Source organism: Leptinotarsa decemlineata, unplaced genomic scaffold (assembly GCF_025532065.1).
Source record: "Leptinotarsa decemlineata unplaced genomic scaffold, Ldec_3_MD MMD2_tig00000035_RagTag_RagTag, whole genome shotgun sequence".
NCBI lineage: Eukaryota > Metazoa > Arthropoda > Insecta > Coleoptera > Chrysomelidae > Leptinotarsa > Leptinotarsa decemlineata.
In genome coordinates, this window is record NW_027412540.1 from 11504395 (window position 1) to 11527463 (window position 23069).

General features: G+C 32.7%; 1 protein-coding gene across 2 annotated transcripts in view; it reads right to left on the reverse strand.

Annotated features, from left to right (window-relative positions):
- LanB2 (laminin subunit gamma-1) overlaps positions 1–23069 on the reverse strand; it is a 197545-nt gene that overhangs the window by 58674 nt on the left and 115802 nt on the right. The window contains exon 1 of one of the 2 annotated variants that reach the window (XM_074171887.1): positions 3322–3790. The exons of the other annotated variant lie outside the window; for it this stretch is intronic. Within the exon in view, the coding sequence (XP_074027988.1) occupies positions 3322–3418 (97 nt within the window). The 5' untranslated portion in view covers positions 3419–3790. Of the gene's footprint in view, positions 1–3321; positions 3791–23069 lie in introns of those variants that run through there. 2 annotated transcript variants of the gene reach the window in all.

Consider the following 23069-nt stretch of genomic DNA (forward strand, 5'->3'; position numbering starts at 1 on the left):
AAACTATAACTATAACTATAACACAGTTAAAAAAAATAATAGTTATTATAAAAAAAATAATGAATGATTGAGTCATAAACAAGATGACATTCATCAATTCAGCAAATTTTATTCATATATTAACAAATTTATATCAATATACTAAAGTTATTTACCTTGTTCATTTTGAACTACTTTACTTATTCTCAATTCTAATATTTTATGATTCAGGTCACTGGTTGAGTATCAATGCGGAGGGTTTTATTATCCAATTGAATTTGAACATTGTTAATGTTCACATATTTAGTACAACTTTTCTCCTATCAATGTTCTGGCTTCTCTTATCAATAGAAATTTTTAATGTCTCTGTTTCCTAGCAACAATTTCTTACTATCTAATCTTTGAAAATTCATCACAATCTAATCACTCAATCTTGGAAAATACTATTGATATTTTTCTAATGCTTGAAATTCTTAGATTATTATTTCATATATTAAATCATTGTTTGGTATTTTCTTTTATCTTAAAACATTTCTTGAACTGAAATAATAAAATGTCAAACTTCCTCAATGTTGTTATCATTTCAAATAATTTGAAAATCACTTGTTATTTATTATCATTCTGTTATTTAATTGCTCCTCTAGTTTGCTTACTATACATTGAATTCCTTTTTCTTTACATTTTCATTGCCAATTTCTCACATTCATTGATTGAAATTAATTCCTTGGCTTCCATTGGTCAATTGAGCTATCGTATATTGAATTTGGTTTCCATATGTTTATACAGAATGATCAAAGGATTGGTTTCTGAAAACTCCCAACTGATATTCAAATTTTCCACCTGATTTTGAATTCTTTATGATTTTAATTTGTTGGATTTATAATCATGACTATATATCTACATATATATGGTTAATGATATCAAATGAATTTCATTTATTCACAATATATATTTTGTCAGTGAAACCCACCTTCATGTATTTGGTTTCACCCAGTGATGGGATCAATTTATATTATCTTCACAAAAACTGTTGTACGCCAATGAACTCTAACGACACCATTAAAATCTTTGTGGTAAGGTTTACTAAGATTCGTGTAGTCATATAAGGAATATACTCCAAAAAGCGACATCATTAGCGAAGTTGAATCTTTACAGAGGAAGAATGTTGGGAACAATGCTACGAGTGCCGCCTGTGACGCGGCGCCATGGTTGTCTAAATACAAGGTGATTCAGAAGTCAGCAACTCAAGTTCTTCGACCTTCAAAGTCAAACTTCGAAAATGCGTTCAATAAAGTAGATGAGATATTCTTGTGATGCACTGTTTGAACCTTTGGTGCAGTAATGAATACTACTGAAGTTTTTTTCCAATACGAAACCGTTATTTTAACACCTCAACACGTGTTTCTATCACCAAGTGATCATCTTCAAGAGGAAGATTAGTTTAATTTTCCTCTTGAAGATGATCACTTATGGTGTTAAAATAACGGTCTGGTGTTGGAAAAAACTCCAGTAATATTCTATAGATGAGATATAACGAAATGAAGCTATGTAAAATGTTCAATGATATTTGAATGGATATATGAAGAAATGAGTCTTTCATAGTCTGGTGACAATTTCAAATGGTCTGATTATTTGTTCCTAATGAGTTTTTAAAAATGATCAAGGTAAATATAGCTGAATGTGTGATCTAAAAGTGTGTCGATTGGTAATAAGGATCTGCAATTTGACATTAGTTATAATCGTGTTGTGTCTATTGTGGTGTCAGTTATTATTGACTCACCGCAAACATCTCCAATTCATATTGACATATTCAAAAAACACATTATTGTGAGATTTTCACCAAACAGTTCAACAAAAACCCAACACCTGTTTTGCCATACAATAGCTTCTTCAGGCGTGCCTTTACTTAAGTGAAGACGTATGAATTTTTCAGAAGAGTTTTTGGGAATGAAGCTTTTTGAATCTCTATTTCTCCTTCATTATACAAAACATGTGAGAATAGTTTTTTCGAGATTGCTTTTTCTTTCAGTTTGTATCTGGAAGTAACTTTTATGTATGATCTATATATTTTTGTGGAGAGCTTATTTTGAACTTATTCGCTTTCCACCTCCCTTCCAAAGTTCCCACATTTTTTGTATCAAAATGAATTTAATAAAAGAAGCTTTTTGGCTTCCTACTTATTCCTGTTCATACAAACAATGTGAAAGTACTTTTTTGAAAAGACTTTTTCCTTCAGTTTGAAGTTAGTTCTGTGTTTCACTTATATCTTTCAATTTCACTTACCTATATGTACCATTTTTTTCGTTACTCTTCCATATAAAATCCTATATGAATGATATCTGATTCAATACCATGAAAAATAGGAAAATGTGATTTTTGTGTAATTCAATGTTCATGTGAAAGTAGTTATTTAGAAAGTATTACTCTTTCATGTGATTCAGTGGTCATGTAAAAGTAGTTATTTCGAGAGGGTTTTTTGTTCGGGCTTGTATCTGATAATAAAAGAATTTCTTTTTTTAGCCTAATTTGTTTCTTTCTTTCTTTGGAATATTTCACAAATTTTGTTTGAAGATGTTGAAGTCAACAACCAAAAAGTTTTTGATTCTCAAAACGTAATCTTACCTCAAATAATATCTCTTTCATTTTAAAGTAGATCTACTGAAGATCAAAAGCATCCAAAAACAAATTAACAGGAAAAGTTATGTAGTAGGATTGTTTCAACTTTTCTGAAAATATGCCTCAGCTGTTATTTTCGGAAATAATTTTTTTAGAGATATGATGGAATCGGCCGATACTTGATGAAAATCCATAACTAACGTATTCCAAAAACACTTAATTGTGAGATTTTCACTAAATTGTTTTACAAAAACGCAACACGTGTTTCGCCATACAATGGCTTCATCTGGCGTGTCTTTCAACTAATTTTACACATTCAATACTAAATATATATATATATAGTTTGTGGAGTAACTGAAATCAAAGTACCTGTAAACGAAGTACCTGAATTTTAAGTAGCTGATATTTTACCTGAGTTTCTAACGAATTAAATTACCTGCACTTATGTTCCATTTTCACATTTGAAAAAATATATTCAGTAACGGAGAGTTATTGAGTTCTAATTGATCATTCAGTAAATTATCCGAATTCCTGAATCTATTGATTTCTAAACATTCTAGAAGATTAAGTTTCAAACTCTTCTCTTCTAAATGTAACACCTCGTACTCTTGATTGAACTCATGTCCTTCTGCAAACCATTTGCAAACCATCTTTTAGCAGAAGGACATGAGTTCAATCATGAGTACGAGGTAATTGGCTATTGAGGAAAGATCATGGTTAACTTACTTGATCCAGTATACCAAGGCGTTATTCCATCCCAAATGGTACTTTTTGACTCCTTCACAACTAAAAACACAAACAACAAATAGTACCACTGTAACATTATAATGAACCAACAACTCTTCGATAAGTCCTCGATGATTACTATTTCATCTCATGAAGTCACTCAATTTCTAATGATTTCAGTCTTCTGGTATCCGCTAAAGCCATTATTTTGTAACTGTTATTGAAGGAAAATGCCGGATGGAATGTTATTTCGACATCACTGTAGTATAAAGTTCTTTTTATTCTGATTTATTGTCGGAGTACAGCTTATAAATCTTGAACGGTAACTACAATCGAATTGAATGGTCACGCTGTGTCAGAATATAAAACGGATGTTGAATTTAATATTCCTGAATGATGACTTGGTGTAATTTGATGGGTTAATTGAGTTCAAATATATGAACTGAAAATAATATATGATATCTGGAAGTGAAAAACATATATTTTTTGAAATATAACACACAATCTTTCTGAAACACGTTTTGTAAACTAGGTTCACCACATAAGAGAATTGCTCTATTCGATTCCATATCGATGGTTTCAGCTTATAACAGATGAAAATTTGTATTTACTTTTCCAAAAGATCATTAACCAAAATTATTTTTTCTGAATTTTCAAGAATGAAATTGCACTTCTTCTAGAAGATTCAGATATAGACCTTTTGATTTCGAATGACATTTTCTGCTGGAATTGTGAATTCATAACTCCAAACACATTTTCATCCTTTATCTGTTCAGAAGTGAGAAATAGACATTTAATTGTCCATTATCATAGAAATAAATATACCGGGTGATTCTCTACGGCGATTCATCCCTATAACTTTTTTATTATTGGAGATAGAAAAACGAAATTTGGTAGTTGTGCACTATAGTTCATTTTACATTTTTTTGACATATTTACTTGCTTTGTCATACTTCCGGTTTGACCGGAAATGACCCCAACTTTCTATTTTCAAATGGGACATCATGTTTTTGCTTATTTGGATGGAGAATAACCTTCTAAATCCAACAATACTCCACTTGTCAATATTCAACAGATAAAATGATTTTTATTCCAATTTTTATTTTGATCTAAAATGTCATGGATCGTGTAAATCACTTCATTCTTGATCAAGTAACATGGAAAAACTATGACTTTGAGGCTTATGACTTCACTGTCATTTCAAGAATTATTTCACAATCGTAAATATGAATTTTTCCAGTTAACTTGAAATTTGCAAATGGAAAGGGAGTGGCTCGTTGGCTTTTTGTGGAAGATCATTTTGTTATGAATAATTTGATGCCATACATTTTCACTTTACTTTCTCTATTTTTCTGAATGCTCGCAAGAAAGCCTCAAATTAGTCCATTGAGATTATACATTTTCAAAATGGCCTCCTCCTTGATCACGGCAAGTTCAACGTTCAACGTGATTAGCTGTTCCTCAGTGATATTCTGGAGAAAAATATCTAGCGGATTGAGATCTATTGATCCAGAATATGAAAAAGAAATAATACATTTATGTAAAAATATGACAACTTAAGAATGTACCTCCCAGGACACTGCGAGTGCCACTTTTCTGGGAAGGTGTCATTCAGATATCCTCTTACGACTTGAGAATTGTGAGGTGGCGCTCCATCTTGTTGAATATAGATATCAACTTGGTTAGCCAGGGGCAAATCTTCAATGATATCATCAATTTGATTTCTAAGGAACTGTAGATATCTTTCCGCAGTCAGTTGTCCGTCGAAAATTATTTGCCCCAAAAGTTTTCCTCCAATAATACCCATCCAGCAATTGAAACCAGCTCGCTCTTGAAAATTTCCTTCTTGCATTAGATGTAGATTTGTTTGAGACCAGTACTTTTTATTATTCCTATTGGACATACCCAAGTTGGTGAATCGGGTTTCATCTGAATAAATAATTTCAAATGGAAAACGTACATCTTCTCTGTATTTAGTCAAAAACCAGTTGCAATAAGTCAATCTTGGGTTGTTATCATTATCGTGAAGATGTTGGTGTAGTTGGTATTCGAATGATCGATAATTATATTTGTGAAGAATTTTCCAAACGGACGAATAACTTATATCACACTCAGAAATAATTTGGCAAATTGACGCCGTATAATTCACTTCAACATTGGCCAACACGTCTACTTCTTTTTCTTCACTGACGATGAAGTTATTGGCATTTTCTCCTGGTTCATTTCGCATTTGTTATTCCAGTTTTGGAAAATAATGCCAAGTGGGATGGCGACAATTAGGAAACCTCTGAGCATAAATTCGAGCTGCATTAGTTGCATTTTTTTGTTTCTCCGTAAGTTAGCAACATGTCAATTTTCTCGTTTCTAGTATAATTTGCCATATCTAACTATAAACTGCACGACAAATAAATTTTCAAAAGTGACAGCATATTAATTAGCCTATTTGTTTAGGTAAAATTCTAGCAACAGCTTCAATTGTTTGTCACGGATAACTAGAATAACAGGACTGTATAAGTATACTGAATACGTATTATCTGTTATTAGGTATGATCGTTTCTTGCAATTCTTCAGAAAAGTAGAGAAAATAAATTGTCTGGCATCAAATTATAATTGCAGACTACTGCTGGTCTGTGTGTAGGGATGCTCCAGAAGTGTTCTATAAAAGACAAGCTAAACGACAGCGATCTTACAATGAATCGGATGGACTTAATTGAAATTTGGTGGTACAAACTTCTTTTATTTGTCAAAACACTAAGAATAATGTTTTTTTTTTATTAATTTCGTACTTAAAATATTCTAAAAGAAACATAACAATATTGTTTTATGTACTTTCACTTTTCACGTATAGTATAACTACTCTTTAAGATTAAGTACTGTGTATCTCAGAAACCAGAGCTAATAACAATTTTTCATTGTTATTTTCGTTTTTATCACCCCAAAATTAGTAGAAATTGACTAATTTAGTGTAGGAAACATTCAAAAAATATTTTTTTGTTGTGTTGTGTTATTCGTAAGAAAATGATCTTCCACAAAAAGCTGACGAGCCACCCCCTTTCCATTCGAAAAAATCAGATTAACTGGAAAAATTCTTATTTACCACTGTAAAATCATTCTTCAAACGTAGTTTTCCCATACTACTTGACCAAGAATGAAGCAATTCACACGATCCATGGCATTCTAGATCAGAAAATGAAAATTGGAATAAAAATTATTTTATTTGTCAAATATCAACAAGTGAAGTATTGTTGAATTCAGAATGTCATTTTTGATCAAAATAAGTAAAAAGATATAGGATATCCCATTTAAAAATCGAAAGTTGGGGTCATTTCCGGTCAAACCGGAAGTACGGCAAAGCAAGTAAATATGTCAAAAATGTGTATTGAACTATAATACACAACCACCAAATTTCCTTTTTCTATCTCCAATAATAAAAAAGGTATAGGGGTGAGTCACCTTATAGAATCACCCGGTAGATAGTGAAGTTCTTGGGTAGACAACCTCATGGTACCGAAATGAAAACATACAAACGTTTTTCGGTATCGTTACCAACGAAAAAGTCTTTCATGACATACGATTCATCTTCATTAAATTTGGATTAAATTTAGCTTTGAAAAGTCTGCAAAAAAATTGATCATCGAAGCATTTTTCAAAAAATAATGAACAAAGAGTCATTGGAGGGAAATAACAAATTATTTTCCAATGAACTAAAATTGTTCAGCTGTGGATTGAGTATTAGGTTGATTGAAGTGAATATATTCAAACAAATAACTATGACCTAGGAAGGTTTCGATAGGAACAGAAGAAACCCAAATTATAATTCCTCAACAGTATTTGAATTGTGAAAAAAGTATCTTGAAGTGTTTCACTGTTCTTCGCTGATTATAAATTATGTGGTAAAGGAAAATGATGAGTTCGAGAATGAAGGAAATCGATTGTTTGTACTAGATGCTATTGATGATAAAGTTGAAGTTTTAACAAATTGACTTCTTCCTGTGGGATATCAGTACAACCACTATTGAATCACTCAATAAATATCATTATAAAATAATTTCCTGAGGAGGTTTACATGATTTACAAAGTCAAATGTCTTGGATAAATCACGAAATACTGTTGCAGCTGAATCATCATTCTTGATGTTATTATGTAGGTACTCCACACAGAAGGGAAACATTTCATCATTGATAATCTTTTTCGTTAACGGTTTATTATATTAATTGAAAACGAATGGTAAATCAATCGATAATTTCGTTTTTTTTACTTAGCTTGGCTGAATGAAATATTGACAATTTTTGATGATCGGCATGCATAGAAAAAAACACAAATGTTTTGAGGAAGAAACAAAAAGAGACAAATTAAAAATCTTCAAATAATATTCATTTCTAGAATGGTTATTGCTGATCATTTTCACATATCAGTTTCTGTTATCATTTCCAAGTACCTTCTTGTGAGTCTTTTGGTATTATTAATATATTCAAGCAACCTCCTTCGAGGAATTATTCAATATGATTCAGGAATGGTTCAACGAATATTTTCTGTAGCAGTCTCTTGTTGAACCTATTTTGTCATTATTTACACAACTACTTACAGCAATGTGACTCAAACTGTCATTTCCAAAAGTATTTCGATTTTAAATTGAATGAGGTATACTTTCAGGACAGATTGACATTTGGAAAAAAATGGTATTGGCTCTCTCCTTTTCCATCTTGATACGAAAATCTGTGTGAATCTTTCAAAGAAAGGAAAGAAACAATCAATTTCAAAAAAGTGACTCCATACAAATATGTGTAGATCATGCAAAAAAGTAACTTTCAGACACAAACTGAAAGAAAAAACCCTGTCGTAATTTTATGAATGAATTGAGTGTTTTCTCTTATAATGTTATCCAGATTTAGTACTGAAGAGCTGATGAGGCAGGTGCCTCACTGCGAAAGATCGAATGTCTTTCAGTGAGGATGTCTTCCATTTAAGTGAAATTTTAATTTTCGTTGACCATATTGTATAGCACTTCTATGAATTAAATCTGAATCAATTCCATAACGAACGTTTGGAATACAAACTGAACAGGGAAAAGTGGTTTTTGTATAATTCAGTGCTCACACAGATCTAGTTGTTTCGAAAGTATTTTTCTTTCGTGTAATTCAATGTTGACACGAAAGAAGCTGTTTCGAAAGGGGTTTGCTTTTCCAGTTGATGTGTGAAAGTTACTTTTTTGCATGATCTAGACATCTTTGTATAGAATATTATTGTAGTTTTTTCCCAACACCAAACCGTTAATTTAACACCTCTACACGTGTTTCGATCACCAAGTGATCACCTTCAGGAAGAATGTCAAACTAATCATACTCACAAAGTTATCCTTATTTATACCATAGATACCTCTTCTAGGTGCCTGCGTCTTAAGTGTCTTGAATTATTTTCACAATATTGCCAATATTTCTACTAGTCCTAAATTGATTTTACAATGTGTCCTAATGTAATAGTCAGGTAAATCTAATAATTGAAATTTTATTTTAACAAGCTATAGTATAGCTATAAGGTATAGGTCCAACATCGTTATTCATAATATTATTGTTTACTTATTTCTTCACTCGTATAGGCATCTATATGACTGTTGTTGTTAACTTGTCCAACTTATCTTCATGAACTGAAGTATATGGAATGGTTTTGTTGTAAAATATGATGGACGACTGCTGGACAGCACAAACGTGCTGGGCTGAAGTTTCTAGTACATCGTCTTTTAACTTTTCCTCTCACACAAGAGACGTTCACGAAAGAAAAATGTACAATACAGAAAATAGGCTCTAACGGTTTCTCGAGGAGTATTATGGATGACATAATAAGGAAGAAAAAGTTTAGTTAAGAATGAACGAAATCTCAACTTTCAAAAAAGACAAAAACAAAGATAAATATATCTCATTTCTATACCAACAGTAAACAAATAACTTTGCATGGAACTAGGTGTGGAGGTGGTTTTTGAAACAAGTCATACACTACAGAAACTTTTAGGTAATTTAATTAAAGGTAAGTCTGCGATGCAAAATATTATGGACAGACAAAAAGATATATTAAGATATAATCCCTAAGTGTCCCCACTCATCATCAGCAGTCGCTCATCATATTTTGCAACAAAACCATATCATAGACTTCAGTTCATTAAGTTTAGTTAGACAAGTTAACAACAACAGGCATCTAGATGCCTATGAGAGTGTAGAAATAAGTGAACATAATAATGTTATGAATAACGATGGTGGACCAATACCTAATAGTTTACTATATAACTTGTTAAAATAATATTTTAAATAATAGATTAACCTGACTATTAAGGACACATTGTGAAATTATTCAAAGCTAGTAAACCAGGCAATTATGTGAAATTATTTAAAGCTAGTAAACCAGGAAATTATGTGAAATCAATTTTATATAGCTTGTTGAGATAATATTTTAATTATTAGATTTACCTGACTATTACATAAGAACACATTGTAAAATTGATTTAAGACTAGTAGATATGGCAATATTGTGAAATTAATTCAAGACAATTAAGACGCAGGCACCTGGAAGAGGTATGTATGTTATGAATAGGAATAAATTTGTAAGTATGATTAGTTTGATCTTCCCCTTGAAGATGATAGCTTGGTGATCGAAACACGTGTCAAAGTGTTAAAATAACGGTTTGGTGAAAAAACTCCAGTAATATTCATTAGTACACCAAAGGTTCCAAACAGTATCACAAGTATTTTTGCATAGAGTTACTTTTTTGAAATTAATTGCTTTCTTCCTCTCTTCGAAAGATTTCACTATTTTTTGTATCAATGTGGAGAAGTAGGAAACCAAACCTTTCTTTAACAAAAATATTTTGATTTTGTAGCAGCAAACTGATAGACATGCAATATATGAAGGAATTTTCCGATACTTGAAAATCCATAACTAATGTTTTTAAAAAACACTTCATTGTGAGATTTTCACTGAACAATTTTACGAAAACGCAACACCAGTTTCGCCATATAATGGCTTCTTCGGGTGTGTCTTTACTCAGTAAACGCAACTCGTGTTTCGCCATACAATGGCTTCTTCGGGCATGCCTTCACTCAGTGAAGAAGCCATTGTATGGCAAAACACTTGTTGCTTTTTTGTAAAATTGTTTAGTGAGAATCACACAATGAAGTATTTTTTAAATACGTTTGATATACATGCTGTTGATAGCAAAATATGCTGATATTACTTTCTTGAATTGTTCTATACTAACTTATGTCTTTATGTTCGAGTGTAAACTTTTGGAATGTATTTGAAAAAAATAATTCTGCATTCTGTGAATTTTGTGCATCGAAAAATATGACAATTGCCTCAACTTTCATCTCAAGTGAAATGATGAGCATATTTATTCTTCCGTTCCCAAATGATTTTGAATAGTTCTAGACTAGTGTCAACATTCGGAATATTGATTGTTTCAACTAGAGGGGGGAACATTTCAATTTATTTTTGTTCAATTGGCCTAATAGGGAATTGAGAACTAGCACCATCACACACTTCGTCCCAAATTTGAAAACAACTTGACTACATTATTCCCGGCAATAGTGAAGAAAAAGTAGATTCAAAAAGTGGGGAGGTACACAGTCATTATGATACGAAAACAATATAATTTCTAGAAATTAATCAAATCACCAAAATCATTCTCAAAGGGCAAATACTTTAACTTATCACATCTCCCTCTCCATTCTCAAACATCTTCCAAAAAAATCAGAACTTCCTAAAAAGGCTCGAAAAATCACACAAAATCAATTCCTCGGTCTATCGCGGATGGCGGTGAACACTCCTGCGAGCACTGAAAGAGATGAACACGACAGCCGACAAGCACTGACTCACCGGATAGGCGATGTGCAACTTCTTTTAGATCGCGCTGCAGTTAGTCACGGACAACTAGATCCTCTTGTCAATGGCAGGAACAGCTGTTTTTTTTTGTTCAACTAATTGACAGACGTAGAAGCTAAGCCTGAGTGTTAGTGATTATATTCTCAATAGAAGTACAAACGTCTGCAACAAATCACTGTTTAACTTTTTGTATATTTGTCAGTCGAAAAAAAAATTGAACGATTCTCCATTGAGATAACTTATTGTAAATTTCAATTTGCTAATGAAGAAAGGTTATCTTTTGAACCAGAATAAGATAGTCGTTATTTAGATAAGAATGAATTTTGAGAATGTAGATAATTTTGGGAAAAAAAGGTTTTGGCTTTCTGATTCTCCGTCTATATACAAAAAATGTGGGAATCTTTCAAAGAAAGAGAGGAAATAATTAATTTCAAAAAATAAACTACACACATCGCCAATATTCTTGAACACCCCTCGTAAATTGTAAGACAAAATATTTATCACGGCTGGTTTTTTGTACATTTCATTTTCATTTCTTTCACCTGTGCTATACATGCAAAAATGTTTAGAAAAACAATTTCCTCTAATTTAAGATACCAATGTTTAGATGGTTCATATCGATTTAGGGTGTTTAAGTGATTGTTGAGTTCGTTTTTGCAATTATACCTGTCAATAGAATTTCAGTGACAAGAAAGACTTTCTTTTGCTAGAAAAGTCGTTCATTACCAAGGAGGATCAGTTATGTTTTGGGGAGGCATAATGCATGGTAGTCGTACGCAGCTCATTCCCATTCCAGATACTGTGACAGGGGATAAATATGTTCGAAACATTATTGAACCCATCATTTATCCTCTCCGAAATGAAATCGAAGACAATTTCATTTTCGTGAATGATAATGCTAGGCCTCATTGTACGAGAAGAGTACAAAACGCACAAGAGATTGAGAATATTCAAAGATTACCGTGACCAGCAAATTCACCAGACATGAATACCATGTGAGATTTCGTTAAACGAGCAATCTCAAATAAAATTAATCCTCCCAGCACCCTCTCGGAACTCACACTCGCGGTGAACATCATCCCAATAGATACCATTAACACCCTTATTGTTTCCATGTACAGGCGAGTTAACACCTCACTACAGAACAGGGAGGATACACCAAATATTATTGCATATTTGATTTCGCTCTAAAATGGTTCTCTTCTACATTTCAGATTCTGGTAATCATTTTATTATGCACTATTTTTCATTTGTAGTTTTTTTCTTCTTCGGTTAAAATTAAATTCAGCCAATTTGCGTTGGTAACATAACCAAATTGAATGTACTTTGTAATACACTTCTTGACTTATGATAATATTGTGTCTCATTTAGACAAACATAAGGCGTTCCAATAATTTTGGCGATGTGTGTATATACAAAGATTTGTAGATCATGCAAAATCAGATATCAATCACTTACTACACTATGTAGTAGACGAAAGACGTAAATTTCATGTACAAAACAACACTGTTATCCTCACTGGTAGACATCCGTTGTTTCTGCATAACACACTTGCCTTATCGCCTCTTCAGCACCAAATTTGAATAAAATCATTAGGAGAAGCACTCAATTTGTGGGAGGTAAGGACTAAAGAGGTCTTACCTTTTAACGTGTGATTCGTAACACATTCCTAACCTAACCTAACACATTCATAAAATTACGACTTTATGTCACGAATTGGTTCAATCTACTACGAATATCATTAATGACTGTACGTAATGGCATTGTAGCGTTTATAAAAACCTACTTTGCTTTTCATTTAATTTTTATTTCACCGAAGGTAATCCTAATTGATTTTAAAGAAAGTTTCCTGAGGTGTAGGCAATCCAATTTACACATTTTGCCTCGCTAAAATTTTCACTTCTCAATACACATATGATAATTAGTTTCTGGTACAAATTGATAAGTTTTTCTTTCCAATAGGACCGATTCATTCGGATCCCTTCGAGGTAGATTTCCTATTTTCGTTAAACCGAAAGTCAGGAAGAGGTGTTGCTAAAATTATTTGGGTGAATTCCTCAGAATAGACTTGCGCTGTAGGAGATCCTTGATCATGAGAACGGCAAGGAGTTGTGCCATTTTGGAAAAGAGAGTAATGAACGAATATCTCGAGAAGAGATTTGTTTAGTGGTGAGCTGTGTGGTCCATTTTCAAGAATTTGAATGATATCGTTTCGGATATAGTTTCATATATAGATTTTGAGAGTTCCATAAAAGGTTGCACTTCCTGAGGATTCTACTGGGTCACAACCACTTTTCCAGAACGAGCGACGCCATTTCCTTGAAGACGTTATTCGTGATTTTTTTTTTGGTTAACGGAACCCTTCGTTTAAGAAGGGTTTTAGTATTGGAGACTTTCTGCAATAGTTTTTCTGCGGAAGAGCTTCTGCAGAACTTGTTTGGAATCATTAAAGAGGGAAGAACAAAGACTTTTACCTCTGATTACCTTACGGAATAGATTTTCAGTTAATTTACCGAATGGTGGGTATTCCATTCGTCCAGTTCGATAAATGTTATCGTCCATGTCCACAAGATAGTTTAGTCCATTTTAAAAATTAGAAAAGTACGTGCTCTAAGTCTGTCCCGTTCCTGGTCGAAGAAAACTGCAGCTACAGCTCGACGAGAAACTAACAGGCACATATTACTTACACTTGACGTTTTTCCGAAAATAACTGCTTTTTGCATTAGAAATACTGTTTCATTAACATACCTGTTGAGGTAATTTTTAACACCATTCTTAATAATTATTTTTTTCTATGACATGAATCCTATAAGTAACACTTTTCCTGATATTTTCACCTGGACTATCCTTAGGTAAATGAAAGCGTACTTTTACCTTCGGTCATTATTTAGTTATTAGAATTTGTTTTACACATGATTAAATGACAAATTTGGAGCACTGTCAGATTTTGATTTCTACCCTTATTCAATTCACCAGCCAGTATTCTGTGAATGTCAAGTATCTTCAGAATATCTGATTTTTATAGTTTCATTTCATTGCCGTGGCTTAAAGAACTGAATTTTATTAGGTTTGGTTTCACAGTCGACCAGATTATGTATCAATCATTTTATTGACTGTGTGGTGCTCAACTTAGATCTTTATAAAACAAAATATTCAGTTGCTGAAATGTCAGGATACAGAAAAGTTTTCGAACGAAACCCATAGTGCATACCGACGAAGAGCTTCCGTACGCATTGTGCCTATCTTTTGAGTAAATCTATTTTATTTTTTGTATTACATGAAAGATGAGGTCACAGCATTCATTCACTTATTTCATTCAATCCTAGCCCTATGAATCTTGTTTGAATTGGAAGGGGTATATTTTTGGAGAGATTAATTTTTGGAAAAGGTTTTGGTGGTATACTTCTTCATCTTTGTACTTACAAAAAAATTGATGGAAGACAAATGAATTTCACAACATATAACCCCTTTGATTTTTCCAGAATGATCTGGGATATGTCACAATATTTCAGATTATTTTTGAAAATTCCACCACATTTCAGAATGTTCAGGAATGTTCTGGGAATGTTTTACAAAACTCACAAACACTCTCGAATGTTCTGGACTATTGAAGAACTTTCCAGAGTCATTATGTCTCCAAAATTACGCCGTTTAGGTAAACATGGAAACCTTCTTCATAAACAAGTTGATGGGACACTATGACAGAGAAAATGTAAGCTTGTATGTTCTGCTGTGAGTTTAATACTTAAATGAAATCACTGATAGATGGGTGCAGGATTGAAGTTTTTTCTAAACTTCAAGCAGACCCTATTTATCGATTTGGAAAAATGGAATATATTTTTTTGAACGGCAGTGAATTTGGAATTTTGATGACAGTCGAGGAACACAGCTGTGATATTTTATACTAATTATTATTGAATATTACTGGATTTTTTTTCCAACACCAAACCGTTATTTTAACACTTCGAAACGTGTTTCGATCACCAAGTGATCATCTTCAAGGGAAAGATCAAACAGTTTGATCTTGAACCAAGAATGACAACCTTCTGCAATAGTGCGGCAAACCGGCATGATTTTGAGATTCGAGAGTAGAGAGGGCATCAATTCTTTGTGATTTCAAAATTATCCTATTGTGATAGTATATATGGTCCAGCACTTCTGGTCATATTAGAATGAAATTTTAAAGAAACTGAATGACCCGAATTAGATAACTTCCGAAAATTCCATTTACTCACCTTGATGCACAAAGTTTCAACATCTGGCAAACCTACGTATCTTCTCAATGAACTTATCAGGTTCAAAAACCTCAATAGGGTGAACAGAAGAATAAATAATATGCTAGTTATTTTCAAACACTCAAGTGCATTGTACCAACGTTCTTTTTCATATTCAGCCCCAAATTTTTATAACACTTTTCCCAAGAAGTTTTGGAACTTCTCTTTAGTTGTCCTGGAAACCTTGAGAAAAAAAATTGGATTAGACAATTTAGGGAACACTTGCTACATGAAAAGCATTTTACAAGTGTTGTTCATGACGAAGAATTTCAAGAACGAGGTTTTAATGATGAACGAGAACGAGAATGTTTTCTACTTATTCACCGAACTCAAACACCAGTTCATGCAGCTGTAGTTTCGTAAGAATATATCATCTTTCCTTCCAACGGATTTCCTGGAGTCTTTGAAGTCCACTAGATACTCGTGAGGACAACAAGAGGATTGTTCCGAATTTGGGGTTCTTGTTGAATACTATTCGTGAGCAAAACAATATCAGAATCAATACTCCTGACCGCTCTGGATTGAATGATTCCGTACAGTCTATCTCGTCTTTTGCTTGTAAATCTTTTGCTAGAAAAATCCTTACTTGTTTACTTTGTAGTAAATATTCAAGAGGTAGCAAAAACGAATGTGAAATTCTGGAACTTCAACATGCGTTTCCTAATATGACTAATAACCAGTCCGTGCAAAGCTTATTGTTAAATCATCAGTAAATGGAACTGTTAACAAGTAATGATCGACTGCATTGCCAAACATGCGTCAAACTAATTGACTGTTATAAGGAAACAAGTATAGCTGAGACATCAGTCAATTTAATAATAACAGTGATAATCTTCAAACATGACTCAACCTCTGACGTAAGCACCAAACTCTTACGAAAGTTAGAAATAGATGAACACTTCAATCTAGCAGATCACTATTATAATATTCATGCAGTCATTGCTCACTGTAGTTCTGGCGTTGAATCTGGTCATTATTACGCCTTGGTCAAAGACGAAATGGACTGATTTAAGTATGACGATAGTCGTGTCACGAAGTGTTCGGGCGATGTATCGATTGAATTTATTGGAGCTTCTGGAAACACCCTACATTTTGTTTTATGAGAGAGATAGGATATTGACAGATCAAGATCTGCAGATGATGTGGTGCTGCAGGTTTTTCCGGGTTTTCCTGCAGCTGAAAAAGCAAATACTCCCGTGGAATCAATGAAGTCGCCCGGAGCTCCAAATAATTTTTATTGGTGTTTTATAATTTCATGATTTGTATTTTAGAAATGAAAAAAGTATTTCAGGAAGAAATTGAGAATATTACTTGAGTCATTGTAGATTTGCTTTTAAGACGGACCTGTATATGTTAAGTATTTATGCTCTGGTTACAAATACGGTGAACAATATAGGCAACAATTCAATTCAATTTTCGTACTTTTATACTTTATGATTACACTAGTATGCCTTTTTCTCCAATAAGTGAATTTCTAAGTATTTTTGTTCTATATACTTTGATTCTCGAATAGTACTCGTATAGTTTTCTCTGGTTTATTAATTTTTTTTGTTAAGTTGAAAAGCAGCCTAGACTGATACCTACTTCACCTTTTCGTCAACACCTAATTATTGTTCTGAAATTTTGTATTTCATTTTCATTATATTGATGAATAAAGACGATTATTATTATTCCTCCAAGGACTTCAATAATCATAACAACCATCTTGACAGAATGTTCTGGATATAGTCAGTGGGGTTCTTAGAGAAAATCTCGATATTTCATTCATTCATTCCTTCTCTTTTCGGACGATATTTGTCTCGCAAGGAGCTGAAAACTCCACGACAAATATCGTCTTGCTCTGGTGGTCCAGAAGGACTACATCAGGACTACATCATTATTGTTATTATTAACACCAATTGAATATCTTTGCTCACTGGCACCAAAGAACTGGTGTGAACAAATTGCAAAATAAATCCTTCTCAGCCATAATTGTATGCGTGAGGATAATATACATCAACATAAATTTATTCAAACGCCCCGTCTTAAGTAAGTCCCGACAATCACAGGTGATTTTGTATGGCCTCGTCTAGCAATTTCCGACGGACATGTAAATAAGATCTTCGGGAACTGATACCATCTACTTTGCGAGTGGACAAGATGAGATTAAACTTACAAATAAGCGTGGTAATATCCAACGCCCACAGGTTATACTACTCGCGACGTCAAATAAAACGAATCGAAAGAGATACGGGTTTCGTAGAAAGACCACACAATACACGTTTCGTAAACATATTACTTCGAGATATTATCTCTGATAATTATCAGAGTGCCTAATGATTTTTTTGTCTGACGTGTTATCAGCGTTGAAAAATATAAACTGGATATAGTTTTATCACTAAAACTATCATTACCATTGATCACTGAAAATTTTTGAGTTTGAAAGTGATAATAATAATAATAATGATAGGTCTTCATTCCCAGAATGATACAATAAATAAGTGTGAATAATTACTGAAATGGAAAAGGCTGAAGATCTGTTGTTACATCAAAAGATGTAACCTTTGTTTTTCATCTTAGGCCAAATCGAAAAATTATTAATTTTGATAAAACTGATAACTACGTTATAATATTACTAGAGTTTTTTCCCAACACCTCGACACGTGTTTCGATCACCAAGATCGAACTAAATATACTTACAATGTCATACTTATTTATACCGTAGATTCCTCCTCTAGGTACCTGCGACTTAAGTGTCTTCAATTAATTTCAGAATATTGCCTTAACTACTAGTCTTAAATTGATTTTACAATGTGTCCTTATATAATAGTCAGGTAAATCTAACAATTTAAATATTTTTTTAACAAGCTATGTAGAATACTATCAGGTATTGGTCCCCCATCGTTATTCCTATTATTATGTTCACTCATTTCTACACTCTCATAGGCATCTTGATGCCTGTTGTTGTTAACTTTTCGAACTAATAGTAATGAACTATAGTTTATGGTATGGTTTTGTTGCAAAATATGATGAGCGACTGCTGATTTTTCAGGTCCTTCTCATTTCAAGTGTGCTAAGTGTTCCTTAAAACTTATATTAATCGATCTTTTTGCCTGTCCATAATATTTTGCATCGCAGTCTTACATTTAATTTCGTAAATTCCGAATTATCGACCTTGTCTTTTGGGTTTCCTAAATGGCTCTGTAGTGTATGACTTGTTTTAAAAACCACATTCATACCTAGTTCATTGAAAATTTTCCCATTGTTAATCGTGTATTGGTGGTATGGAACTGAGATATACAGGGTGTAACATAAGTACGTTAAAATATTCAAGTGACGTATTTCTGAAACAATTTCAAGATAAAAAATCTATATGAACTTGTGTCCGAAAATGCTTCGTTTCGGAGATACGGGGTGTTGAAATTGAAGTTTTTTGTTCGCTTTTTGAAAATAACTGTTGGAATGTATAACAAAATATGACAAGTAGCGACATCTGTTATCTACTAGATGTAAAAATTTTATAGTTTGTTGCCCGTCCGTTGAACGTTTCATTACAGGTTATGGGCTAATCAAGTGTGTTAAAAAAGTTTATTTATTTTGGTGGAAATATAGTGCAAAAATGTCGACAAACCTTATTGCAAGTAATGCAAAGCTAAAGGGTAGAGAAAATTACGAGGATTGGGCGTTCGCTGTGGAGAACTATCTCATATTAGAAGGCATGCAACAGTGCATCACGTCCAACACTGATCCGAACGAAAGCGAAAGCAAAAATAGTTTTAACTATAGATCCCAGTTTATTCGTGCATATAAAAAGTGAATCTACTGCAATGGGGCTATGGCGGAAACTAAAAAAACTATTTGATGATAATGGTTACACGCGGCGCATCGGATTACTTCGTAACCTCATATAAATTCGTCGTGAAAATTGTGATTCTATGTCTCAATATGTGACTTCATTGTTAGAAACAAGCCAACGATTGAACAATCGTCAAAATAAGTGACGAGTGGGTCGGGTCCTTGTTGTTAGCAGGACTGCCTGAAAAATTTGAGCCGATGATAATGGCGGTGGAACATTCAGGTAATGAGTTAACGGCAGATGCCATAAAGTCAAAATTACTAGATATGGAGGATGGAAGTGAAGTTGGTACGAGTTCTACTCAGAACGCTTTTGCGTCTAAAGGTTGGCAACCCTGAGAAAACAAACAAACGCATAGACAATCGACATCTCGTAACGTCATCGACAAGTCAAATTTCAAGGTCAGATATTATTATTATTATTATTTATTAACTTCAGGTACAATATAAAATATAGAATATAGACATAGTAAAAACAAGTTAAGTTAATAAACTAAGAAGTCACATAAACTGTTTTCAGTTTGTGTGTGACTGTGAAAATTACAATCAAAGTTAAAATCACTTAAAGAAAGCTAATAAAATAATAAAAATACAACATTCATATTCAACCCTAGATATATCCTTATTTACACTTACATTAGCTAAAATACATATATACACATATATACATATATACACATATACATATACATATACACACACATACACACATATACGCATATATACATACATACACATATACACATACATATGGTCAGTTTGTTTTTCGATTTAAAGATATATTTATATAATAACAGAACACTATTTGAGCTTAATAACTATATATGTATAGACACAGAAATATTATCAATACACTATTTTATGTATCTCTGAACGTGGCAAACTGGTAATGTAGTCATTTAATCGTTTTTTAAATTCATTTTGGTTTTTTGAGCTTTTTATTTGATTGGGTAGCGAATTAAAAAATTTGAGGCTGAGGTAGCTGTAGCTTTTTTGTCCTACAACTTTGTTCATAAACGGCATTTTGAAGTTAAGTTGTTTTGTTCGAGTGTTGTATTCGTGTTCTATCTTGGGGTGTTTTTGTTTTGATTTGAAGCATTTTATATTAGAAAGCAGAAAGAAGAGCTGCACGGGATCAAATATATTTGTTTCGTGATAAAGAACATCTGTTGGATGATTCCTCTTTTTTTTGAAAATTATTTTAAGGATTCTTTTTTGTGTTATTATCAGTTTATTCATAGTAGTCTTTCCAGCTGATCCCCATGCCAGTATCCCGTAAGTTATATGCGTTTGGATGAGAGCGAAATATAACGTTGAGTGTTTTGTTGTCTAATATGTCTCTTAGGACCTTGAAACGGTGCATTAGAAATTGGAGTTTCTTTATTACATAGATTATATGGGATTCCCATTTGAGTTGGTCATCTATAACAATCCCGAGATATTTAAACTGTTTAACAGGTGTGATATTAAACAAGCTGGACACATTGAGGGAAGTGAAAGATGGTGAGGAGCGCGCAGAAGCATAAATTGGTAGGTAGTACGTTTTGCTGAAATTTATTGTGAGGAGTTTATGTGAAAACCATTTTCTGATATTTCTGAGATCAATCTCTACTTTATTTTTCAGGGAAGACCAGGTAGTGTCCTCATAAAAAATGGCTGTGTCATCAGCATATGTGAAAATTTTTCCTATTGTTGGTACTGAGAATAAGTCATTAAGGTAAATATTGAAAAGAATTGGGCCCAGGGTAGTTCCCTGAGGCACACCATATTCTTTATTCTTGTATTGACTTTTGTGGTTTCCAATTTTTACGCATTGCTTTCTGTTTAGCAGGTAACTCTGAAACAGCTTTAGTGTTGTTCCTCTTATACCTATGTTTTCAAGTGATTTAAGAAGGAGAGGGTGGCTAACTGTGTCAAAAGCCTTTGACAGGTCTATGAAGACACATAGAGATGCTTTCTTGTTATCCATAGCAGAATACATTTCAGTGGTTAGGTCTAGGACAGCATCTTGGGTCGACACACCTTCTCGAAAACCATATTGTCAACACGAAAGAATGTTATATTTTTGAGGTAGGACGATAGTCGTATTTTTATAATTTTTTCGAAAATTTTGGCTACAGAAGTGATCAGTGATATTGGTCGATAGTTTATAGGTTCATTTTTATCGGCGTTTTTATAAATTGGTATCACTTGTGTCAATTTCAGCGTGGATGGAAAAATACCGTCTATGAAAGATTTATTTATTAAATATACTAATGGTTCGGCTATGAATGGAATTGTATTTTTCAAAAGTTCAGCCTTTATTCCATCGACCCCCACCGCTTTTCTGTTTTTCAATGATAGAATTATATTTTTTATTTCGGTGGAATCAGTAGGAAATAAAAACATTGACATATGATTATTGATATTTCTTCTCGGACATTTATAATTTGGATCGACTTTTATTTCTCTTGCTAATTTTTTGCCTATATTGATGTAATGATCATTAAAATTATCAGCAATTTCGGGAATATTATCCGTGGATCTTCCTTCTATATTTATATGTGTTATTTTATTTAGTGGCCTTTTTTCCCACAAATTTCTTCAACAGTTTCCCACAATTTTGAGTTATCACTTTTATATTTTTCAATATCATTCCGGTAAAAAGTAATTCGTGCCTTTTTTATAGTACTGTTTAATTTATTTCGATAGAGTTTGTACTTCCTTTTCAAACTGTCATCATTTGGGTTGCGTAGATACTCTTGAAACATGCGGTCTCTAGTGTTTATTGAATTTATTATTCCGTTTGTAATCCATATTTTCCTTTTTTTTTGCTTAGACTTTTTTTTGTAGCTGCATTCGGAAATTTTATTATCTAGAATTTCTATAAAAAAATTTGTTGCAGATTCTAGTGTAGTTGCGCGATATACTGGTTCCCAGTCAACCGTCTGAATATGCGTCCTAAGTTTATTATAGTCTGTATAATTATTCACAAACCGTTCAGTTTCATTAATTTTTTTATCTAGTACTATTTGGAGATATGTAGTATAGTGGTCTGTGAGTTTTGTTGTGATGATAATAGGTAGTAAAAAATCAGTGTCGAATTTAGTTCTAATAAACATGTGATCCAGACAAGATTTTGTATTTTCTGTCACCCTTGTATAATTATTTATCAAAGATATAAATTCAAATTCCCCCATAAGATTCAGGTATTCAATTGTTGATATATCCATATTCTCATCCATTATGTCAATATTTATGTCTCCAAGAAAGAGGAAATAATCTGCCTTATTTTTGCATTGTGTGAGATATGCTTTCAAAGAATTTACAAACAGTTTACAACAATAGGGAGGGTTTTTATACATAGCGAGAATAGATAAACTTCTGTTATTGAAATAAATATGGCAAAAGATCATGTTGTTTTCGTTGCTCAACTTCACTATTTCATATGTGAACTCAAGATTTGATTTAATGAACATCACTACACCATCGTTCTGATTGTACATTCCTTCATTGTATACTATGTTATAACCATCGATGTGATATAAATTCAGATCTTGAATTTGTCTCGTCTCAGTGAGAACAATAACTTCTGGTTTATCATTTAGTTGTTGCAAGTAACATAATAAGTCGTTGAAATTTTTATGTATACTCCGTATATTATTGTGGATTATCTTAAAATTTGCCTTATTGTTGTTTATTTTCACGACTTCATTACATTCTGCCAGGTTAGATAATATTTCTGTCTCAACTGTACTAAATTCAAAATTCTTAATATACTTTTCCATTTTA